Source organism: Xenopus tropicalis, chromosome 5 (genome assembly GCF_000004195.4).
Source record: "Xenopus tropicalis strain Nigerian chromosome 5, UCB_Xtro_10.0, whole genome shotgun sequence".
NCBI lineage: Eukaryota > Metazoa > Chordata > Amphibia > Anura > Pipidae > Xenopus > Xenopus tropicalis.
Window position 1 is genome coordinate 2,952,285 of NC_030681.2, and position 22,089 is coordinate 2,974,373.

The window sequence follows — 22,089 nt, forward strand, 5'->3', positions numbered from 1 at the left end:
CTAGAGAAAAGGTGCTTGGGAGGGGACATGATTACTCTTTTGAGGGCATTATGGGCAGATAGTGGGACGACCTTTTTTCCCATAGAAAAGATTTTAATAAATATATATAATATAGTGAGTGTATATATAGGACTGTTAGTGTGTGTATATGTGCACTGGGGGTCATTTGGGGGGGGTCACTGGGGGCCAAATCAACTATGTAACTATATATTAACCCCAGACATACCAGTAAGATCACTGCAGAGAATGCATTCAGTGGATTTGCCCTGTGGGCACTGCATAACCCTATGTGGCAGTTCACTAAAGGATATAGATATTCTGGACTGAATTAACCACAGATTTGCCAATGAGATCCCAATGGAAAATGGATAGTGAGCTCCGCATTAACCCCAGACATACCAGTAAGATCACAGCAGAGAATGCATTCAGTGGATTTGCCCTATGGGCACTGCATTAACCCTATGTGGCAGTTCACTATAGGATATGAATAGCACTGAATTAACCACAGACTTGCCAATGAGATCCCAATGGAAAATGGATAGTGAGCTCTGCATTAACCCCAGACATACCAGTAAGATTACTGCAGTTAATAGATTCAGAACATTGCATTAACCTCAAGTATGCCATTAGGAGACACATTTATGCATTATAGGAGACAAAATTAACCCCCCACCCCCGTTTAACCCTGTAGGCAATTATGAATAATATCCGGTGCTGGTTTCCCTTTGGGCTAAACATTAACCCTATCTGTAACAATGGCCCCTTTATTGGGGCTCCCTATAGATCCTCTCAGGTCCCTGTCTGGGTTTCATATGGGGGGTGGGCGTGTCCTAACGGTCCCTGTTGGAGGGGGAGAGCCAATCACAGCCCTGCACTCACACAAGCAAAGACACTGCAGGACCCCTTGAGTTTAGCTAAATACCCCCCCCCCGTGGGTGCCCCTGTATCCCCCCCATAGGGCCCAATAACCAAGTGCAGAGACCCGGCCCGCGGTTTTACTGCCACAAATCTCACCCTGATTTAATGAGGGGTAACGAACAAATTGCTAAATGAGCTCATAAATAGCCAATTACTGGGAGGGAAACTCTATAACAACAATGTAACCAACGGGCTCTGATTAACGACTTCCCAACTCACAGGGAGTTAATGTGAAACAGAAGCGCTCAGGGGTCGGAGCAGGGGGAGCGGCAGCTTGTGGCTAAATATATAGCGCGGGGGGGGGGCAACCCCCTTATTAACTACTGTTACTAATTACTCTCAGCAATGTACAAAGGGGAAGAAGCATATACATGGAATTAGCATGGCATCTCCTACCCATATGTATAAATACAAATATACAGAGAGGGAATGTTCTGGGCACACAATAAGCTGTACCCCCATACTGTACTGTCTAAGGGAAACACTATGGCACCTCCTACCCATATGTATAAATACAAATATACAGAGAGGGAATGTTCTGGGCACACAATAAGCTGTACCCCCATACTGTACTGTCTAAGGGAAACACTATGGCACCCCTACCCATATGTATAAATACAATATACAGAGAAGGAATGTTCTGGGCACACAATAAGCTGTACCCCCATACTGTACTGTCTAAGGGAAACACTATGGCACCTCCTACCCATATGTATAAATACAAATATACAGAGAAGGAATGTTCTGGGCACACAATAAGCTGTACCCCCATACTGTACTGTCTAAGGGAAACACTATGGCACCTCCTACCCATATGTATAAATACAAATATACAGAGAGGGAATGTTCTGGGCACACAATAAGCTGTACCCCCATACTGTACTGTCTAAGGGAAACACTATGGCACCCCCTACCCATATGTATAAATACAAATATACAGAGAGGGAATGTTCTGGGCACACAATAAGCTGTACCCCCATACTGTACTGTCTAAGGGAAAACACTATGGCACCCCCTACCCATATGTATAAATACAAATATACAGAGAAGGAATGTTCTGGGCACACAATAAGCTGTACCCCCATACTGTACTGTCTAAGGGAAACACTATGGCACCTCCCTACCCATATGTATAAATACAAATATACAGAGAGGAATGTTCTGGGCACACAATAAGCTGTACCCCCATACTGTACTGTCTAAGGGAAACCACTATGGCACCCCCTACCCATATGTATAAATACAAATATACAGAGAGGGAATGGTTCTGGGCACCACCAATAAGCTGTACCCCCATACTGTACTGTCTAAGGGAAACACTATGGCACCTCCTACCCATATGTATAAATACAAATATACAGAGAAGGAATGTTCTGGGCACACAATAAGCGTGTACCCCCATACTGTACTGTCTAGGGAAACACTATGGCACCCCCTACCCATATGTTAAATACAAATATACAGAGAGGGAATGTTCTGGGCACACAATAAGCTGTACCCCCATAACTGTACTGTCTAGGGAAACACTATGGGGCACCTCCTTACCATATGTTATAAATACAAAATACGAGAAGGGAATGTTCTGGGCAACAATAGCTGTACCCCCATACTGTACTGTCTAAGGGAAACACTATGGCAACCCCTATCCCATATGTATAAATACAAATATACAGAGAAGGAATGGGTTCTGGGACCACAATAAGCTGTCCCCCATGACTGTACTGTCCTAAGGGAAACACTATGGCACCCCCTACCTCATATGTTAAATACAATTATACAGAGAGGGAATGTTCTGGGCACATAATAAGCTGTACCGCCCATACGTATGTCTAAGGGAAACACTATGGCACCGCCTACCCATATGTATAAATACAAATATACACGAGAAGGAATGTTCTGGGCACACAATAGCTGTACCCCCATACTGTAGCTGTTAAGGGAAACACTATGGCACCCCCTAAGCCCATATGTATAAATGACAAATATATCAGAGAAGGATGTTCTGGCCACACAATAAGCGTACCCCATACTGTACTGCAAGGGAAACACTAAGTGGCACCCTGCCTACCCAATATGTATAGAATACAAAATATATCAGAGAAGGAATGTTCTGGGCACACAATAAGCTGTACCCCCATACTGTACTGTCTAAGGGAAACACTATGGCACCTCCTACCCATATGTATAAATACAAATATACAGAGAAGGAATGTTCTGGGCACACAATAATTAGACATTTTGTGCAGTGATCTTACTGGCATGTGGGGGGTTTATGTAACACTCTGAATCTATTTTCTGCAGTGATCTTATTATGCCATGTGTGACCCCCCCTTATTGGACAGGAACCACTCCCCACTGACCATATGTCGCACTGTGTGTCATGTGATCCGAGTGGCGGGAATGTTGCCGCCCGGGAGAAGCGCTGGGAATGTTCCTGCCGCACAATAAACTCCTTGAGGCTGAGGAGAAAGGGCTCCTTGTCTGTATGGAGCTTCCTGCCATTTACACCCAAGGGGGGCCCAGAAAGCTGCCACTTGGAGCCCCTCGGAAAGTCAATGACTTTATCTCCCGGATCTGCCCCATACAGAGGCCTCATTGTTTGTGAGGGGCTGAGACGTTGGGGCAGTTTCCTGCAGATCTGATATCCCGGCATATATTTATTTATATGGCGCCGCCATGCCTGGTAGCGATGTACAGATCCAATGCACAACCGGTACTAGAAATCTGTATGTAGGGGGCTGGGAGTTGTAGTTCTGCTAGTCTGATGGGTTGGGATTAAAGGCCAAACTAGAACTGAAAAGCTATGAGAGGAGCAGAGAGAGGGGGTTAGGGGTGTTTGGGGACTGGGGAGTCAGGGGACTGGGGGTTAGGGGACTGGGGGTTATGGGACTGGGGGTTATGGGACTGGGGGTTAGGGGACTGGGGGGTCAGGGGACTGGGGGTTAGGGGACTGGGGAGTCAGGGGACTGGGGGTTAGGGGACTGGGGAGTCAGGGGGTTATGGGACTGGGGTTTAGGGGACTGGGGGTTATGGGACTGGGGAGTCAGGGGACTGGGGAGTCAGGGGACTGGGGAGTCAGGGGACTGGGGTTAGGGGACTGGGGAGTCAGGGGACTGGGGGTTATGGGACTGGGGAGTCAGGGGACTGGGGGTTAGGGGACTGGGGAGTCAGGGGACTGGGGGTTATGGGACTGGGGAGTCAGGGGACTGGGGGTTAGGGGACTGGGGGTTAGGGGACTTGGGAGTCAGGGGACTGGGGGTTAGGGGACTTGGGAGTCCAGGGGACTGGGGGTTAGGGGACTGGGGAGTCAGGGGGACTGGGGGTTATGGGACTGGGGAGTCAGGGGACTGGGGTTATGGGACTGGGGAGTCAGGGACTGGGGGTTAGGGGACTGGGGAGTCAGGGGACTGGGGGTTATGGGACTGGGGAGTCAGGGACTGGGGGTTAGGGGACTGGGGGTTAGGGGACTTGGGAGTCAGGGACTGGGGGTTAGGGGACTGGGGGTTAGGGGACTTGGGAGTCAGGGGACTGGGGTTAGGGGACTGGGGAGTTAGGGGACTGGGGGGTTATGGGACTGGGGAGTCAGGGGACTGGGGGTTAGGGGACTGGGGGTTAGGGGACTGGGGAGTCAGGGGACTGGGGGGTTAGGGGAGTAGGTGTTTGGGGACTGGGGGGTCAGGGGACTGGGGGGTTAGGGAGTAGGTGTTTGGGGACTGGGGGGTCAGGGGACTGGGGGCGGTTTAGGGGAGTTAGGTGTTTGGGGACTGGGGGGTTAGGGGTGTAGGTGTTTGGGGACTGGGGGGTTAGGGGAGTAGGTGTTTGGGGACTGGGGGTTAGGGGACTGGGGGGTTAGGGAGTAGGTGTTTGGGGACTGGGGGGTTAGGGGGACTGGGGGTTAGGGGAGTGGGGGTTAGGGGAGTAGCGGTTAGGGTAAAGGGGGGTTATGGGACTCAGGGGTTAGGGGAGTAGGTGTTTGGGGACTGGGGGGTTAGGGGAGTAGGTGTTTGGACTGGGGGGTTAGGGGACTGGGGGGTTAGGGGAGTAGGTGTTTGGGGACTGGGGGGTTAGGGGAGCAGGTGTTTGGGGACTGGGGGGTTAGGGGAGTAGGTGTTTGGGGACTGGGGGGTTAGGGGACTGGGGGTTAGGGGAGTAGGTGTTTGGGGACTGGGGGTTAGGGGAGTGGGGTTAGGGGAGTAGCGGTTAGGGTAAAGGGGGGTTATGGGACTCAGGGGTTAGGGGAGTAGGTGTTTGGGGACTGGGGGTTAGGGGAGTAGGTGTTTGGGGAGGGGGTAGGTGTAGGGACTGGGGGTTAGGGGAGTAGGTGTTTGGGGACTGGGGGTTAGGGGAGTAGGTGTTTGGGGACTGGGGGGTTAGGGGAGTAGGTGTTTGGGGACTGGGGGGTTAGGGGAGCAGGTGTTTGGGGACTGGGGGGTTAGGGGAGTAGGTGTTTTGGGGACTGGGGGGTTAGGGGAGTAGGTGTTTGGGGACTGGGGGGTTAGGGGAGTAGGTGTTTGGGGACTGGGGGGTTAGGGGAGTAGGTGTTTGGGGACTGGGGGTTAGGGGAGCAGGTGTTTGGGGACTGGGGGGTTAGGGGAGTAGGTGTTTGGGGACTGGGGGGTTAGGGAGTAGGTGTTTGGGGACTGGGGGGTTAGGGGAGTAGGTGTTTGGGGACTGGGGGGTTTAGGGGAGTAGGTGTTTGGGGACTGGGGGGTTAGGGGAGCAGGTGTTTGGGGACTGGGGGGTTAGGGGAGTAGGTGTTTGGGGACTGGGGGGTTAGGGGAGTAGGTGTTTGGGGACTGGGGGGTTAGGGGAGTAGGTGTTTGGGGACTGGGGGGTTAGGGGAGTAGGTGTTTGGGGACTGGGGGGTTAGTGGGAGTAGGTGTTTGGGGACTGGGGGTTAGGGGAGTAGGTGTTTGGGGACTGGGGGTTAGTGGAGTAGGTGTTTGGGGACTGGGGGGTTAGGGGAGTAGGTGTTTGGGGACTGGGGGTTAGTGGAGTAGGTGTTTGGGGACTGGGGGGTTAGGGGAGTAGGTGTTTGGGGACTGGGGGGTTAGGGGAGTAGGTGTTTGGGGACTGGGGGGTTAGGGGAGTAGGTGTTTGGGGACTGGGGGGTTAGGGGAGTAGGTGTTTGGGGACTGGGGGGTTAGGGGAGTGGGAAGATGAGCAGAGATTGAGGGGACCCTGTGCGCAAGGGGCGAGTGAGGCGCAACACTATTTAAATGTATTTAAAGGGGAAGTATCCCCTATATTCACAGTGTAAATATCTTGTAATGTTTGTTTTTCCTGGTGCTCATGATGCCTGGGGATCCCTTATCCAGAATCCGGAAAGACTGTTCCACTCCTTGTCCTTCGGGCCACTGTCCTATCAGATTAGTGCTCTGCCTGCCCTCGCTATGTACTCTGGGTACTGGGTCGGTTCTGAATCTCAGACACAGAGAGGGGTAAATAGTGACATTGGCAGGAGCAGGGTGGGGCAGAATGGGGCAGGGTGGGGCAGAATTGGGGCAGAATGAGTGGAGTAAAAGATATTGAAGGGGAGGGTTAGTGTATTTATTTATATGACACCAAATTATACACATGCAAACAGAATCCTCCAATCAGAACCCTGCGTGCCTTCCTCTCTCCCCCCATTGGCTGTTCCTAGGGCTGAATGACTCCCCGGAGCTCTGTGTAAACAAGCGGAGCCTTCCCTCTCCCTCCTGCTCTGCAAGGGAAAATATTGTTCTTTCCAATAGGAATATTTGCTCTTCTTATGGACCTGGAATCCAGAATATTCCTCCCCCTGAACCAGAGAAGCCAAATAGACACATCGGCGAGATTCCGACTGATTTCTAATTTAACCCCTGCAGTGCTGGCTGGAGAACAGTCTGGCTGGGTCTCCTGAGGGCCACAAAAGGGGGCACAGCAATCAGATATATATATATAAATATATATGGACCCACGGAGGAAATAAGGATAGACTGATGGGAACTGTCCTTGGTTTGAGTCTGGAAGGGACCGGGCCCTCCGGTTCTGTGGTACTGACCCAACTCTGCTCTTCTCTAAAGCACAACAAGCAGTTTATTGGTCTCCACTCATTGACTCCCTATTAAATAAATCAACTCTGTTGTAAGGGTGCCGGGGGGATACTGGGAGTTGCAGTCCATTAGCCTGTGTTGTAAGGGTGCCGGGGGGTTACAGGGAGTTGTAGTCCATTAGCCTGTGTTGTAAGGGTGCCGGGGGATTACTGGGAGTTGTAGTCCATTAGCCTGTGTTGTAAGGGTGCCGGGGGGTTACTGGGAGTTGCAGTCCATTAGCCTGTGTTGTAAGGGTGCCGGGGGATTACTGGGAGTTGTAGTCCATTAGCCTGTGTTGTAAGGGTGCCGGGGGTTACTGGGAGTTGTAGTCCATTAGCCTGTGTTGTAAGGGTGCCGGGGGGTTACTGGGAGTTGCAGTCCATTAGCCTGTGTTGTAAGGGTGCCGGGGGATTACTGGGAGTTGTAGTCCATTAGCCTGTGTTGTAAGGGTGCCGGGGGGTTACTGGGAGTTGCAGTCCATTAGCCGAGTTGTAAGGGTGCCGGGGGATTACTGGGAGTTGTAGTCCATTAGCCTGTGTTGTAAGGGTGCCGGGGGGTTACAGGGAGTTGTAGTCCATTAGCCTGTGTTGTAAGGGTGCCGGGGGATTACTGGGAGTTGTAGTCCATTAGCCTGTGTTGTAAGGGTGCCGGGGGGTTACTGGGAGTTGCAGTCCATTAGCCTGTGTTGTAAGGGTGCCAGGGGATTACTGGGAGTTGTAGTCCATTAGCCTGTGTTGTAAGGGTGCCGGGGGGTTACTGGGAGTTGTAGTCCATTAGCCTGTGTTGTAAGGGTGCCGGGGATTACTGGGAGTTGTAGTCCATTAGCCTGTGTTGTAAGGGTGCCGGGGGTTACTGGGAGTTGCAGTCCATTAGCCTGTGTTGTAAGGGTGCCGGGGGATTACTGGGAGTTGTAGTCCATTAGCCTGTGTTGTAAGGGTGCCGGGGGATTACAGGGAGTTGCAGTCCATTAGCCTCTGTTGTAAGGGTGCCAGGGGGTTACTGGGAGTTGTAGTCCATTAGCCTGTGTTGTAAGGGTGCCGGGGGGTTACAGGGAGTTGTAGTCCATTAGCCTGTGTTGTAAGGGTGCCGGGGGGTTACAGGGAGTTGTAGTCCATTAGCCTGTGTTGTAAGGGTGCCGGGGGGTTACAGGGAGTTGTAGTCCATTAGCCTGTGTTGTAAGGGTGCCGGGGGGTTACAGGGAGTTGTAGTCCATTAGCCTGTGTTGTAAGGGTGCCGGGGGGTTACTGGGAGTTGTAGTCCATTAGCCTGTGTTGTAAGGGTGCCGGGGGGTTACTGGGAGTTGTAGTCCATTAGCCTGTGTTGTAAGGGTGCCAGGGGGTTACTGGGAGTTGCAGTCCATTAGCCTGTGTTGTAAGGGTGCCGGGGGTTTACAGGGAGTTGTAGTCCATTAGCCTGTGTTGTAAGGGTGCCGGGGGGTTACAGGGAGTTGTAGTCCATTAGCCTGTGTTGTAAGGGTGCCGGGGGGTTACAGGGAGTTGTAGTCCATTAGCCTGTGTTGTAAGGGTGCCGGGGGGTTACTGGGAGTTGTAGTCCATTAGCCTGTGTTGTAAGGGTGCCGGGGGGTTACTGGGAGTTGTAGTCCATTAGCCTGTGTTGTAAGGGTGCCGGGGGGTTACAGGGAGTTGTAGTCCATTAGCCTGTGTTGTAAGGGTGCCGGGGGGTTACTGGGAGTTGTAGTCCATTAGCCTGTGTTGTAAGGGTGCCGGGGGGTTACTGGGAGTTGCAGTCCATTAGCCTGTGTTGTAAGGGTGCCGGGGGGTTACTGGGAGTTGCAGTCCATTAGCCTGTGTTGTAAGGGTGCCGGGGGTTACTGGGAGTTGCAGTCCATTAGCCTGTGTTGTAAGGGTGCCGGGGGATTACTGGGAGTTGCAGTCCATTAGCCTGTGTTGTAAGGGTGCTGGGGGATTACGGGGAGTTGCAGTCCATTAGCCTCTGAAGGGCTTGAGTATCTATTGGCCGAGTGCTGTTGCTATGGCCCCGTTGCTGCCCACCTGCCGTTGGGTAAGGGCCCACACTGTGACTCCCACCGATCTCGTTTGGTTCCTGGGAGCCCATTTTGATCCTAACACCCTAAGAGTTAATTCGGCACCCAAGAGGTGGGTGATTGTCATGGGGCGCGAGGGAATAAACTTCACACGCAAGGGGCCCCATCACACGGCCGGCGGGTTCCTGTATGGAGAACACACAGCCCTTCCCCGGGGAATTCTATTACTTCCTTATGATTTCCTCTCATTGTAACTAAACCGGCTCCCCTATTGGCTGTCTCATTCCCCGTGTGGTGTCACCGAAATCCCAGTTCCGCCGGGCCATTGGGGTCCCTGACTGATGTACAATATCAATATATGTGTGAGATACAGATCATTATCCCCAAGGTTTGGGGGTGCAGGAGTATAGGGGGGCCAGTGGGGTCCCTGACTGATTTACAATATCAATATATGTGTGAGATACAGATCATTATCCCCAAGGTTTGGGGGTGCAGGAGTATAGGGGGGCCAGTGGGGTCCCTGACTGATGTACAATATATGTGTGAGATACAGATCATTATCCCCAAGGTTTGGGGGTGCAGGAGTATAGGGGGGCCAGTGGGGTCCCTGACTGATGTACAATATATGTGTGAGATACAGATCATTATCCCCAAGGTTTGGGGGTACAGGAGTATATTATACTGGGAGTTTTATATTCTCTCCCTATGTGTGACTGGGAATACAATTTGCATTTATGCACTGATTTACCCAATCAAAACACGGCATCTCTGCCTCAGATCTGCAACCCCCCAGCTGTCCCACACAGTTGGGGCAATGGCTGCCCAGCCCAGGTGATTACTATTAAAGTTAACTGAGGGGTAATTAATTTTGACCGGTTTCCATGTTGGCAAAATGCTGGGAATCTCCCCAATAAATACAGGTGAGTGCAGGTAAATACAGGTGAGTGCAGGTAAGTGGGCGAGGGATCTATCTCTGTGCCTTTATCAGTGCCGCAGTACTGGGGAACGGTGGGAATGACACGGGCCGGCGCTGTATTTACCGTACGAGGACGTAACTCCGAGAGTCACCGCATCACTAACGACTGAGCTGCTAATTAGGGAATCAGATTAAGCAAACTGGATTGGTTACTGGTCTGAACCAACACAAACACTCGGCCTTTATCCCTGGGATATTTACTGCTGGGCGACAGATAGGGGCTGACGGCCGAGCTACGTGCGCAGTAGATAATGGGCCCCTCGGCTCCCACGCTCTCATTGGCTACTGTACAGCAGCACCTCCCTGTGCCGGGGGGGGGGGGTAAAAGGGGCACAAACCTCTGTATATAGACTACTGTATATGGCACAGCCTGGGGGGAAGATATATAGTGAATAAAGTAACCCCTGTTGTAAAATATAAGGATATTATAAGTCGAAGGCCTTTTATATGGTCATGGAACTCTAAGGTGACTTATAATATCCCCATATGTTACAATAGGGGGTACTTTATTCACTATATATTATAAGGAACCCCTCGGGGACTTATAATATCCCTATATGTTACAATAGGGGGTACTTTATTCACTATATATTATAAGGAACCCCTCGGGGACTTATAATATCCCCATATGTTACAATAGGGGGCACTTTATTCACTATATATTATAAGGAACCCCTCGGGGACTTATAATATCCCTATATGTTACAATAGGGGGTACTTTATTCACTATATATTATAAGGAACCCCTCGGGGGCTTATAATATCCCTATATGTTACAATAGGGGGTACTTTATTCACTATATATTATAAGGAACTCCTCGGGGGCTTATAATATCCCTATATGTTACAATTGGGGGTACTTTATTCACTATATAAGGAACTCCTCGGGGACTTATAATATCCCTATATGTTACAATAGGGGGCACTTTATTCACTATATATTATAAGGAACTCCTCGGGGGCTTATAATATCCCTATATGTTACAATAGGGGGTACTTTATTCACTATATATTATAAGGAACTCCTCGGGGGCTTATAATATCCCTATATGTTACAATAGGGGGCACTTTATTCACTATATATTATAAGGAACTCCTCGGGGGCTTATAATATCCCTATATGTTACAATAGGGGGCACTTTATTCACTATATATTATAAGGAACTCCTCGGGGGCTTATAATATCCCTATATGTTACAATAGGGGGCACTTTATTCACTATATATTATAAGGAACTCCTCGGAGGCTTATAATATCCCTATATGTTACAATAGGGGGCACTTTATTCACTATATATTATAAGGAACTCCTCGGGGACTTATAATATCCCTATATGTTACAATAGGGGTACTTTATTCACTATATATTATAAGGAACTCCTCGGGGGCTAATAATATCCCTATACGTTACAATAGGGGGTACTTTATTCGCCATGTATTATAAGGAACCCCTCGGGGGCTTATAATATCCCTATATGTTACAATAGGGGGCGCTTTATTCACTATATATTATAAGGAACCCCTCGGGGGCTTATAATATCCCTATATGTTACAATAGGGGGCGCTTTATTCACTATATATTATAAGGAACCCCTCGGGGGCTTACAATATCCCTATATGTTACAATAGGGGGCACTTTATTCGCCATGTATTATAAGGAACCCCTCGGGGGCTTACAATATCCCTATATGTTACAATAGGGGGCACTTTATTCGCCATGTATTATAAGGAACCCCTCGGGGGCTTATAATATCCCTATATGTTACAATAGGGGGCGCTTTATTCACTATATATTATAAGGAACCCCTCGGGGGCTTATAATATCCCTATATGTTACAATAGGGGGCGCTTTATTCACTATATATTATAAGGAACCCCTCGGGGGCTTACAATATCCCTATATGTTACAATAGGGGGCACTTTATTCACTATATATTATAAGGAACTCCTCGGGGACTTATAATATCCTTATATTTTACAACAGGGGGGTACTTTATTATAATATACAGGTTTTAGTGGTCATGGAATTCCAAGGAGACTTCTAATATCCTTATATTTTACAACAGGGGGTACTTTATTTATTATAATATACAGGTTTCAGTGGTCATGGGCAGAGTGTGCCAGGGGAAGGGCAGGACACTGGGAGGGTCCCTAAGAATGACCCATAGGGGTCCCTACGTTGATACCTATTCTCCTTATGAGGCACGGCTGGGGGTTGGAGATGGCCGATGCCATGGTACAAAGGGAGTTGGGGAGGAAATGGTTATTTCACACGTGTTTCTGACGCTATAAACCCCCTCACTTTAGTGTTTTTCCTGGCGCGGAACCCAAAATATTTTGCTCGTGTTGTTTCCTTTCACTTCCTGTTTAGTTTTTTAATAAATATCCCTCTATAAATAGTAACTCCTGAGTAAAAGGGGGGTAATTACAAGAACAAACATATTTTGCCCGAGTGAAAGGGGGGTAATTAGAAAACCAAACATGTTTTGCCCGAGTGAAGGTTCCCGGATGATGTACCAAATCCTTATAAACACAAGTTGTTAATAATAGAACTAAAGGCTAAAACTGAATCTGGTTAGAAATTCTGTATATTATATACCGGACTCACAGTACCGGCCCAGGGGTACAGCCCCCCTATAATGGTAATGATCCAGGGCATCACAGTTGCCCCCAGCAGTCCCCCATCTTGGCCTTGTTCGGCCATCTTGTATGGGTCAGTGGCACTGCACGTGCTCAGTGGGCTGCTGGGGAGGAGCTGAGTTTAGGGGGTGTGGCAAATCATCAAGCAGGAAGTGAGGTCACATCTGCCATAGAAGCTGATGCTACAGGGCTGATTATGAATCAATTCTGATGCAGACTGTACTGATAGGGCCACCAGGGTCCGACTGGTGGACCCTGACCAGGGGCAGGTTTGCCTTTTGCCTCAGGGGAACAATGTTTCTAAAAATATTAATACAGGTATAGGATCAGTTATCCAGAATGCTCGGGACCAAGGGTATTCCGGATAAGGGGTCTTTCCGTAATTTGGATCTCCATAACTTAAGTCTACTAAAAAAAATCAATAAAACATTATATAAACCCAATAGGGCTGTTCTGCCCCAATAAGGGGTAATTATATCTTAGTTGGGATCAAGTACAGGTACTGTTTTATTATTACAGAGAAAAGGGAATCATTTAACCATGAAATAAACCCAATAGGGCTGTTCTGCCCCCAATAAGGGGTAATTATATCTTAGTTGGGATCAAGTACAGGTACTGTTTTATTATTACAGAGAAAAGGGAATCATTTAACCATTAAATAAACCCAATAGGGCTGTTCTGCCCCAATAAGGGGTAATTATATCTTAGTTGGGATCAAGTACAGGTACTGTTTTATTATTACAGAGAAAAGGGAATCATTTAACCATTAAATAAACCCAATAGGGCTGTTCTGCCCCAATAAGGGGTAATTATATCTTAGTTGGGATCAAGTACAGGTACTGTTTTATTATTACAGAGAAAAGGGAATCATTTAACCATTAAATAAACCCAATAGGGCTGTTCTGCCCCAATAAGGGGTAATTATATCTTAGTTGGGATCAAGTACAGGTACTGTTTTATTATTACAGAGAAAAGGGAATCATTTAACCATTAAATAAACCCAATAGGGCTGTTCTGCCCCCAATAAGGGGTAATTATATCTTAGTTGGGATCAAGTACAGGTACTGTTTTATTATTACAGAGAAAAGGGAATCATTTAACCATTAAATAAACCCAATAGGGCTGTTCTGCCCCCAATAAGGGGTAATTATATCTTAGTTGGGATCAAGTACAGGTACTGTTTTATTATTACAGAGAAAAGGGAATCATTTAACCATGAAATAAACCCAATAGGGCTGTTCTGCCCCAATAAGGGGTAATTATATCTTAGTTGGGATCAAGTACAGGTACTGTTTTATTATTACAGAGAAAAGGGAATCATTTAACCATGAAATCAACCCAATAGGGCTGTTCTGCCCCAATAAGGGGTAATTATATCTTAGTTGGGATCAAGTACAGGTACTGTTTTATTATTACAGAGAAAAGGGAATCATTTAACCATGAAATAAACCCAATAGGGCTGTTCTGCCCCAATAAGGGGTAATTATATCTTAGTTGGGATCAAGTACAGGTACTGTTTTATTATTACAGAGAAAAAGGAAATCAGTTTTAAAATTCTGAATTATTTGATTAAAATGGAGTCTATGGGAGACGGGCATTCCGTAATTCGGAGCTTTCTGGATAATGGGTTTCCGGATAAGGGATCCCATACCTGTATATTAATTTATTATTATATTTTAGTCGCTACATACTCTTTATAAACTCCCGGCACCCCCCTGAGAAGTGCAAGTGCCGCCGGGTGTAGTTCAGCACAGTTCCAGCCCCCGGTGGCCCCTCGTCGGCCCTCAGTCACTCAGTAAATATTCGCACAATGCCCCCCCGTCATTTCATCGCGTCCCATTGGTATAAACATTGCGCACTGGAAAAAGAAGCAAAAAGGCAACATTTTCGGAGCCGATTCCCCGAGCAGAAATCAGGGCTAAAAGCAGAGATTTGTTTTTCCTCCCTTAATGGCGAGTGTCAGCGAGGGGCAGGGGGGCAATAAATCAGCAGTAATTAGCAATGGAAACACAGTCTGAGGTTATTGCAATAAAGAGAAATGTGTCAGCGCCGGAACGTGAGACGCCCGCGGGCCCAGGGGCCGGTACCACCCAGAATCTCTGCGCTGGATCCGATTGCAGCCCAAATATTACCTTTCCCCATGGGGGGGCTGAATGGGACCCCGCGCTGGAGCCGCTCCAGATTAAACACTCGCCGGTGCTGCGCCAACGCCGCGTTGATGTTCAGTTTCATTATTGTCAGCGAAACGCGCCGCTCCCCTCCGGCTTCTGCGTAATTCAGGGTGGTCAGATCCCAGGCCAACGCATTCCTGAGCGGCGGATATTGCAGACTTGGCCGCAGCAGCCAGGGATGGAGCGCCAGATGCCTCCGCGAGGACCTCGTGTTATTGTAACCCCCGGGCCGAATTATTCCGCGCTCCTGCCTGGGGCACCGCCATGGCACAAAGTGCCCAACTCAACTGGCGCCAACTCCCACCCTGCAGGGGCACACAGAGTTATGTACCAATGCAGCGCAAGGTGCACATTTATTCAAATAGCCATGTTTTTACCCATGTTTGTCCCCCCTGAGCTTGCCTGGTGTCCCCCCCCTCAGCTTGCCTGGTGTCCCCCAACTCAGCTTGCCTGTTGTCCCCCCCCTGAGCTTGCCTGGTGTCCCCCCCTCAGCTTGCCTGGTGTCCCCCAACTCAGCTTGCCTGTTGTCCCCCCCCTGAGCTTGCCTGGTGTCCCCCCCTGAGCTTGCCTGGTGTCCCCCCCCTCAGCTTGCCTGGTGTGTCCCCCCTGAGCTTGCCTGGTGTCCCCCCTGAGCTTGCCTGGTGTCCAGGGTCGGACTGGGCCGCCGGGACACCGGGAAAAATCCCGGTGGGCCCCGGCCCTAGTGGGCCCCAGCGGCCCAGTCCGACCTTTGCCGGCGCTCCCCGCTACTGACTGTTCCTCCCCGACGCGTTCAATTTATACGCGCTCGGGGAGGACGTCAGGCGGGGGCCCTTCGGGGGGGTTAGGGGGGCCCTTGGGGGGGTTAGGGGACGCGGCTGGGGCACCTGCAGGGCCCCTGGGGCGGGAGCCCCGGTGGGCCCTGCACCCCCCAGTCCGACCCTGCTGGTGTCCCCCCCCTGAGCTTGCCTGGTGTCCCCCCCCTGAGCTTGCCTGGTGTCCCCCCTGAGCTTGCCTGGTGTCCCCCCTGAGCTTGCCTGGTGTCCCCCCCAGGCACGGATTTGTGGAAAGGCCACAAAGGCCCTGGCCTAGGGCGGCAGAAGTTTAGGGGCGGCATGCTGCCCCACCGCAAGAACATTTTAAAATTTGTCTCCCATACGGAGCAGTCGGGACCTCTCCCCACTGCTCCGTATGGGAGTTTAAAGGAGCGTTCGCGCATGCGCACGGGGGGGACACCCACAGGAGCGGCCTCGGGGCGCCTCAGAGAGAAATCCGTCCCTGGTCCCCCCCCTCATCTTGCCTGGGGTCAAGCTCAGCATTTTCCCCAACGTCCCAGTGTAACTGTGGGTAACAGAACCCTGGAATTAGCAGCAGGACCAGGTTGCCAGTAATTCCAACACCTCATTCATCAGATCCGGCTAAAGGGGGGCACCCACTCCAAGTTACAGAGGAGCCGGTATAGGTGCAAGTTCTGAATGCCGCCCCCCCCTTCCCCCCCGAATTAGGATTCGGTTTTGGTTCAGCCAGTACCGTGGATTCTGCCGAATCCGAACCCTGATGAAAAAGGCCAAATCCTGGCCGAATACCGAACTGAATCCTGCATTCAGTGCATCCCTAGTTAGGAACTGAGCTATTTTAAAGGGTAAGTTATGCTGTTTAGACAAAAGAGTGCATTTGCTTACATTCATTTTAAGTTATATATTCAGGGTCTTCACCCAGGGGCGGAACTGTAAAGAGAAACATAGAATTTGTGCAACGTGAGAGGTGTCCCAGGGGACGGGGAGAAGATGCGGCCGGGGAAACAGCAGATATTATGGGATGGATTAAGGGAACAGTAATAGAAGGAGTGAGATCTACAAGTGAGGATATTATGGTTAAGGAATGGGAAAAGATGGATGGAAAATTCCTTATAGCTATGAAACTATGAAAGTTCTTATAATGAACCCTCCTCCTGCAGAAGGAGAGTATTAAACAGACCCCCAAAGGTGGATACGGCGTGGGCCCCCCCTATTATGGAACAATGCGCTGCCAGTGGAAGATGCGGTTTCATTCCTTGACCCAATGGAGAAGAAGATGGAGGTGTCCCCTTGAGAAGTCCTACATGGCGTTAGGGGCTACTGTTTAGCCACTCTGACTTTAATGCCAATGCTGACGTTATAGGGAAGGGAAAAGGGACCCCCCTGGCCTCGTGGTGTAGGGGTCTGAAGCCTCCTGCGAGTCCTTTGGCCAGGGAGGTGGGAGAGAAAGGGGTCTCCCTAGTCTTGGGCCTAAGGCAGGTCTGAAGACTCAAGTTCATTTCAGTGACTTTGATTTTTATTGGATCCAGCCTTATTTAATGCTAAGTTAATGCCCCCCTGTTGCACCCCGGGCTTCAAGAAAAAAAAAATCTGCTCTTCTCAGTGTGATGTATCCACTCCAGTGATGGGGGGTTCGGAGTGCACCACAATGGTTTGATGAAAAGAACACTTGATCCTTAGGCCAAGGGGCCGGATGATTTCCTTTGAAGCCCAAGTTTTTTTGTGCTCCAGGATTTGCCCCCCTGGGGTGCCTGAACTCACACAATTGCACCCATCAGGCAGGGGCCACATACGGTCACTTTTTGATTTGATTTTATCTATTTATTGAGGCACCTTGGCACTTTTTACTTTTATTCTTTACGGATTAGGTGCAATAGACCTCCAGGTCGAAGCGCTGATCTAGGGGTGGGATATGTGGCCATTAGGCTCCTCCCCCCCCAATCTGGCCCCACTGTGGGCACAAAATACATGGGGCTGTCTCTGGAGGCCTTTTGTTGTTCCGACCCCTTGTAAACCTTTGGGCTGGAGGGGTAGGATGAAGGGACCCCGCCTAAACTTGTGGCCAATGGAGTCTGAAGACCCTCCCCTACTGTGGGCCTATCAGCTAAGAGGTCTCCCTGAGCCATTAGGCACAAGGAGGCCTGAAGACTTCAAGGTTCATTTTTGTGCCTTTTGGTCTGAATTTTTGAATTTCACAGGATTTATCATCTCTGGAATAGAGGGGCCAGCAGAGGCATAGGGAGAACTTACTGGGCCCCCCCAAATTAGCAGAGACATTCTATACACATATAATAACTGCTCATCAATTAGTGCTTGTGGGAGCCAGGCCAGTTATTAAATTGCAACATGAATTTATATTTCTGACTATTGATTATGTCCCTTTAATGGGAGGAGCCTAGCCAAAAAGTAGGAGGGGACAGCTGAATCTCTATAAATTTGTTATTCAATTAGGTGCATTTTGGGGCATCTAGAGGCCCCAGTTGGGGCAGTAATCAACAGACTCCTCCCAAAAAATATATCTCAACAGGGCTGGGCACCTCCTCTGCTTGTGGCTTCCAACAGTATCCAGTAGGGGGGGCCTCTGAGCCCCTGGTACTTATAGGTTCCGCCCAAGAGAATAACAGTCCCGTGATTGGTTTAAATCAGTGCTGTGCAACTTATTACATGTAGTGGGCCAATGATATGTCTTACATGCTGGGGGGCTGGATTCAATTAAAATGATATATAGAGTCATATAATAAAGTCCATAGAGATGCTATGTAGGGCCACACGGGCCCCAGTCGGGCAGCCCTGGTTCCTATAAAGCAAATAATGATCCCAGAGACACTTGGATGGAGCCCAGGGGGATTCTGCACTGTAAGTTTAACCATGCGACTCATGAAACGGGGCAGAGTGACCCAGCGAAACCATTGTGTCCCGGCCAACAACCTGCCGCTATATATCATCCAAAGGCCGTTGTTTTTATTTTAACTCTTTAATGCCTAGGTATAACGTTTAACGTTAACCCGTGAGTCTGGGACCTGTAAATGGGCCCTTATATTGATCTAAACCAATGATTGGGCTGCAAAGCTCATTCCCAGAATTCATTTGGGCCCTCCAGGAAAAAAATGAAAAAAGACGCTAATAAAATATAATAAATATAAATTAACCCTATCTGCCAAGCTGTGCAGGCTCCCTTTGTGTGAGAGACATCACTATTATTATTACTATTCATTTACTGCTCACTCTCCTTGTGATGTTTTGGTGGGCCGGGGGGCAATAGGGGAAAGTAGTCGGGGTTATTTCATGTTTCCTGCACATTGCGAGTGAGCCTGAGACTGGCAGAGAGGATTTACACCATTCACCATAATTTATTTTAAAGAAAATATTCACTGTTTTAGTTGGATAGGTGATTACCAGGGGCCCCTAGTGATGCGAGCGCCAGGGGCCCCTAGTGATGCGAGCGCCAGGGGCCCCTAGTGATGCGAGCGCCAGGGGCCCCTAGTGATGCGAGCGCCAGGGGCCCCTAGTGATTACAGCGCCAGGGGTCGCTAGTGATGCGAGCGCCAGGGGCCCCTAGTGATGCGAGCGCCAGGGGCCCCTAGTGATGCGAGCGCCAGGGGCCCCTAGTGATGCGAGCGCCAGGGGCCACACCAAAACTTGCTGCATTTCAAACTAATTTTCCATCAGACAGGAAATATTTTTAGACAATGGGAGCCATGCAAGGGCAATAAGCTTTACCCGCGGGGCAGATCTGGCCAATAACATTTGTATTATTCTGCCTCCTGATACAAAGGGTTAATGCCCATTCTGGTGGCTATTTCTATGGAGCCCCCAGGATCGGGGAATCGGTGGCTGCAGAAAGGTTTTATTCCCTTGGTGTTTGGCTAATGGCTCCCAACTGATGGCTTCGGTGCCCACGGGGAATAACCAACCGGCTGCACCAACAGAAATAAATCAGTAAATGTGTAAATGATAAGGATCAGAGAGCAATGAGCCAATTGGGATTATATTTGTTTATTTTAGGGATTTGGACCCATAAACCCGGCCAAGAGTCAGTAAGTGATTATTTCCTATTGCAGGGCTTGCTGTGTCCCATCCCTCCTATAGAGAGTCAGCTCACTAACCCAGAGCTGAGCAGCGCCATCCTTCAGGTAAGAGGAGAATATCATATACATAGCGGGTCTGACACAAACGGGTCAGAATGGCTTTACTTGCCCGACACTGATGTACTGATATGTTAGTGAGGGTCCGACTGACGCTCTCATATCCTTCTGTTGTAGGAGTTCCTCCCAATTGCACCTTATATTGAGCCCCTCATCAGAGATACTGCGAATGGAACGAGCGTGGGAGGAGTCCTTATGGTAAGTCGTTAGAATAACGAGCTCATTAGGAAACAATTCAGTATGTAAGTCAGACTGGGTATCAGCGAGTTCCTCTGGAATCGGACTTTCCTACTCGATCCCATCGACTGCTACTGAGTTGTTCTCTCTATAGAATCGATGAATATTATAAAGGGAATAAAGTTCTGTTCCATCGGAAACATCTATGGGGAATAATGGAACCATTCCCTTTGGGTTAAAGAATGTTCTTGGTACTGAGTCTCTCTCTCTCCTTTCATGTAGGGCTTCTTGGTACCAGAACTCATTGCCTATCTACTGGAGTTCTGTTATGGCCGCTGGTCCGGCAGAAAGAAGCCAGAAAAGGACAGAGACGAGGGCCCCGCTGGGAGAGAGAGCGAAGGGCCACAAAGTCCTGCTCCAACCCATGATAACATGGAGGAAGAAGCAGGACTTAGTAGCAGAAAAAGCCAAAAGAGGGAGGAGCCTAGAAGCGCTAAGATGAGGAAGAAGTGGCGCCAGTCTGAGGCTCATGAACCCCGAGGGTCTCACTCAGAAAAGAGCCCCCAGAAAACAAAGAGCAATGGAACAATGACGGGAGAAGAGGAGAAGGAATTCAAGCAGCTTCTCCAACAGTTCCTCTGCCAATGCTTGCAAGGAGAATTCTGAGGAGGAGGTGGAGCCATAGAGAGAAGTGGGTGGGAGGGAGGAGCTTCTCCAGGCTGTTCCTGCCCAGAATTCCCACAGTAATTCCTACAAGGAGAATGGGGATGAGGAGAAGGCGCCCGGAGCTTAAGGGCAAAAGTCCAACTACACAAGCGCCTTCCTATGGGGCAGATTTACTGAAGGGGAAATTTCTACCCGTTAGTATTTGGAAAAGTTGTTTTGCTTTTCTGCTAGAAATAAAACCAAAAAGTTTTTCCTACTGAGTGGCGTTTCCTATTCCAGATATTTATGGGAATCATTCCGCTCAATTCCAACAATGGGTTTTTATTGGAACGTTCAGATAACAGTGATCAGCGCCAAAGGCCACAGAGAAAGGGAAAATAAACGCCACACCCGGTGCGATACGGCAAATTATAGCAAAAAGATAAGGAGAAAGATAGTTCTGAGTGTCCCAGCACATAAACAGTTAACTGCAATAATGCTATTGTGAAAGTGCGTATATATATATATATATATATGGATATTAAATGACCCAGCACACAAATGGTTAAAAGATAGTGCTTCTTTTAAACCAGTCACTATAATACTCCCCAGGGAAGCTGCTTGCAAAGGGATTTACATAAAATCTTTAATGAACTAAAAACTAAAGTCTAGATTTATTGCACTTCTATTTTAAAGGGGAAGTATACATGGTTAAAATGGAAAAAACTCTCTATTAAAGGGGAACTAAACCCTGCGGCACAGCGCGGCTCAACCAAACGTTACTCAGCTGTTGCCGGACTACAAATCCCAGAATAATGTAACATATAATGAAGGGTGAGGCATGCTGGGAGCTGTAGTCCAGCAACATCAGGGCTGTATTCTTAAAATGCAAGAAATCCCCCAATGAGAATCCCAGCTGATGTGAGTAAATCCGGCTCCCTGTTCTCTGTTCCTGCAATTGGAGTTGGGAGCAATAAGCACAGTTTCCCAGCACTGAACAAGTCTGTCCCTTTATCCCCATGTCTGATTCCTGTGCCATATAATGAGGGAAAAATGCCATCATTATCTCTATATGTAAGGTACCAGCAAGGGGCCTGACACAGTGCTGGGAATCAGCATTCTCATTGGTCACTTCTCTTGCACTTATAATCACATGTTGCTCAGTAGAAGGCTCATTGGGGAATTTCCTTGCATCTAGAATTACGGTTTTCGACAACTTCTATAGCAACACTAGGGGGCGCTGTGGGGCAGCGTTATGGTTGGGTTTATATCCCCTTTAATTTGACCTCATTGTAGAAAATGAGTATCCATATGTGCTCCCTATTGCTCAAGGATATTGATCCTGCCTTTTAACTTCCTATTGGTTTTACCCAGGGCTGTATTTATAATAAGGCACCCAAGGGCCCGTGCCTAGGGCAGCAGGTTTTCGGGGGGGGGGGGGGGGGGGTGTGGCCCTTGGGTGCCTATGTATCAGCTTTTTATTTCTAAATAAAAAATATGCCCCATAGAAAATCCAGCGACAGAGCTGGGGGGGGGTTGGACAGTTCCACTATGTGGGGTGGGGGTGCGTATTTAGGTCCG

The 22,089-nt window shown here is 49.1% G+C and overlaps 1 protein-coding gene across 1 annotated transcript; it reads left to right on the forward strand.

Moving 5' to 3' along the window:
• Positions 1 to 3,594: 3,594 nt before the first annotated feature.
• On the forward strand, positions 3,595 to 20,590 carry LOC101734310. Its single transcript, XM_031902203.1, has 4 exons — positions 3,595 to 3,631; positions 19,547 to 19,674; positions 19,804 to 19,884; positions 20,146 to 20,590. The coding sequence occupies exons 1-4, from the start codon at positions 3,595 to 3,597 to the stop codon at positions 20,527 to 20,529; spliced, it is 630 nt and encodes a 209-aa protein (XP_031758063.1). The 3' UTR covers positions 20,530 to 20,590.
• Positions 20,591 to 22,089: the final 1,499 nt, after the last annotated feature.

Coding starts and splice junctions, on each gene's coding strand:
- LOC101734310 (XM_031902203.1), top strand. CDS start 3,595: ATGCCTGGTAGCGATGTACAGATCCAATGCACAACCG. Junction 19,675..19,803: donor TGAGCAGCGCCATCCTTCAG/GTAAGAGGAGAA, acceptor CTTCTGTTGTAG/GAGTTCCTCCCAATTGCACC. Junction 19,885..20,145: donor GCGTGGGAGGAGTCCTTATG/GTAAGTCGTTAG, acceptor CCTTTCATGTAG/GGCTTCTTGGTACCAGAACT.